The sequence below is a fragment of the Corvus brachyrhynchos genome, unplaced genomic scaffold, assembly GCF_000691975.1.
Source record: "Corvus brachyrhynchos isolate BGI_N302 unplaced genomic scaffold, ASM69197v1 scaffold467, whole genome shotgun sequence".
Lineage (NCBI taxonomy): Eukaryota > Metazoa > Chordata > Aves > Passeriformes > Corvidae > Corvus > Corvus brachyrhynchos.
In genome coordinates, this window is record NW_008239309.1 from 2,540,106 (window position 1) to 2,543,017 (window position 2,912).

The following is a 2,912-nucleotide window of genomic DNA, read 5'->3' on the forward strand; positions in this document are numbered from 1 at the left end:
CTGCCCTTCGAATCGATGTGGCAGAATTTCAGTTCCGTGCCCCCTCCGCCCAAAATAATGCCTGAAATGCTAGCAACGGTAGTTTGAAATTTGAGTGTTACTGTTACAAGCTGGCAGTCTTTTTACATGGCTGCCCAGCAGTGTTTTGCAGTGCAGGGTAATTTATTCGTGGGTATTTTTGTCAGCAAAGGAGTAAATTGATTCATTTTTCTTTTAATCTGAACGCCTAACACAGCAGTACCGTTTGCAACATTATCAATAGTAAGAGCTGCATAATCGGGTGCTTAATTTTTTTACTGTCAAAAATATTAACTGTGGAAGAATGACATTTTAAATATTGGTATTTTAGTAAAAGGGTGTATTTCTTTCCCCATACCCTTTTGGGACTGTGCACGTATTTATTCCTATGTCTGCTTTAATTACTTTCCAAACCATATCCCTATAAATCATTGTACTTCTCAATTCAGGTTGTTTTTTTTTTTTTCTGAAATAGAAAGCTCTTTTCTTTGCCTATGCAAGCTCTGTTAATATTTGGTCCTTTTAGAAACCTCTAATTTACATCTACAGTTCACTCTTCTGAAAACTCTTCTGTATTCTTTCCTCTAATTTATCTTAACTTTCTTTTTCTTTTCTCCTAGTTCTCCTTGGGATATTCTACCATCTCTAGCAGTGTGTACATAGTGATTCATCTTTAGAAAATAGAAAAGACACCAGCTGTAGATATAGGTATCTTCATTGGAAAAGGGGAAACCTTTTTGAGAGGAATGGGGGTGAAAACAGGTAAAATCCTGTTCTCCGGACTCCTGTAAATAGTTCCGTTAAGTCAATGGAATTGCTTGTCTGGGTAGAGCAAACAGGATTGGACCTTATCTGTTATATTAAATTAAACCAAGAAGTTTGGTAATTGAATACACTGGAAACTGAATTTCTATGTTTTATTGAAGTTCTAGTTCAGAAGAAATAAAATATTTGAATGCTTTGTATGTGTGTTAGAAGTGAATGGTTATCTCTCTCCTTAAGCCTCATGATGGAATATCAGTCATAATATACAGCGGGGCTTTGTCTTTTTGTTTTTTTCCCCCCTCCCTCTTCGATCTGTTTGTTTGGAACTGCTTTTTAAAAAGTTACAAATCAGCTAGCTTTGAGGGATACTACACGTCAAAAAAGCAGGGCTTGCTTATCTACACCAAGGAACTGAATGTGCCTGATTGCTAAGCCTCTGTGTCATGGTGACTTCTGTAGGAGCTGATGGTGACCAGGGTCTGTGGCAAGTGCACAGTGCTTGGCGGGACTGGCTCATGGAGCTGTTGTACAAACACAGCTTTAATGTTTTTCTTAAGTGGCTTCATTCCTAATACTGCTTTGTTGTTTTAGGTTACCGTCCTATTCCAACAGACTCTTACCTGGGAGGGAATTCACCCTTGCCACCTCCTGTAAGTGACAGGATGAGAAAGAGACGGGCTTTTGCTGATAAAGAGTTGGAGAGCATTATGCTAGAGAGAGAGTATAAAGAGAGAGAGATGATGGAAGCTACACAAGCAGCTGCCCTTTTTCTCCCTAACCGTATGGTGCGTGGAGCTGAATACAATTCATATAAAACAGCCTTCAACACTTCTCAAATTGATAATCCAAACAAGGAATTTTCCAATTTTTTACCAACCTGCCTTGATCTAACGATGCAGTATTCAGGACCTAGCAACATGGAACTAATTTCTTCGAATGTCAGTGTAGCTACTACCTACAGGCAGTATCCCCTGTCTTCTAGGTTCTTAGTGTGGCCAAAATGTGGCCCCATTAACGATGCTCTCCTCTACCAGCAATGCCTGTTAAATGCTACTGCTGTACAAGCTCTCAAACCTGGGGCAGGTTGGGATGCCAAGGTCTCACAAAGTCAGGACTGTCCAAACACTGAGCATGACATCATGCCTCCAAAACTGGAAAATTCATTTGTTCTGACTCACACACGAGACATTCAGCAGTCACGTAATGAGATACTGTGCCTTCACCAGGAAGCTCGTGAGAGGTCAGCTTTCTCTCCTCCAAAAAGGACTTTCTCCCAAATTTCTGATAAGGGTTCTCTGTCTCCTCAGGAACAGGCATTAAGCAAGATCAGCAAAAACAGTACCAAACCCGCTCCACCACTCAAGTACAGTGCATTTCAGACACTGTTCCATCAGACATTTCCTGACACTCCAACAGCAGAGTTAAGAATGTCATTTGTGAAGGAGACTTTTGAAGATGCTTCTAAGAAATACAGAGAGTGTGCTGTTAAAGAGAACCAAAAATACAAGTTTACTGCAGACAAATGTGCAAAAGACTTCTTTGGGGTCAAACAGGCCACAACAAAATTTTCAACAACCGAGCCACTGTCATTTTCAGTTGAATCCATCCTTAAACGACCTTCTTCTGCAGTTACTAATGTCTCTGAATGAATAAACTTCCAGAGTAGAGAGTTTCTAAGCTTTGCTTTCTGCAGAATTGCTCCTGCTTGCCTTATCTCTTAAAAGATTTTAAAAGAGGAATTTCTGCAATAAATGGTAATGCTTTCTTTTGTTTCAAAGTGATGTACATAACTATGCATGTTTTCTGAAAAACAAATCTAATTTTTTTAAATTGAAACTGCATGTGCAGACTGTAAAGTGTTGTTATTTTAAGCAGCACTTCAAACCATTCAATAAAATGAGTTTACTTACAAGCACAGACTGATCTCTCTCTTGTCTCTATCATCTTGCAGGCAAGTATGCCTTGCTTTCAAAATACAGTTTTTATTCTGTCTGCCATTATAACTGTACTTACTATTTAAGTTGCTGGGGTAGGCAGTCATTTCTCCTTTGAACCTCCAGTAACTATGAGAAGAGGTAACAAGAGTGCATGTAGGCTAGCGTGAATTCACAAGAGTCTTTATTTACTTA

The 2,912-nt window shown here is 39.3% G+C and overlaps 1 protein-coding gene across 1 annotated transcript; it reads left to right on the top strand.

The window, feature by feature from the left end:
• Window positions 1–1,355: 1,355 nt before the first annotated feature.
• Window positions 1,356–2,686, top strand: DMRT2 (doublesex and mab-3 related transcription factor 2; the record flags this gene model as incomplete). The annotated part of the gene is made up of 1 exon (XM_017740655.1): window positions 1,356–2,686. A coding segment is annotated over one exon (1,077 nt), but the record flags the coding sequence as incomplete, so codon positions are not given.
• Between the last annotated feature and the right edge of the window lie 226 nt (window positions 2,687–2,912).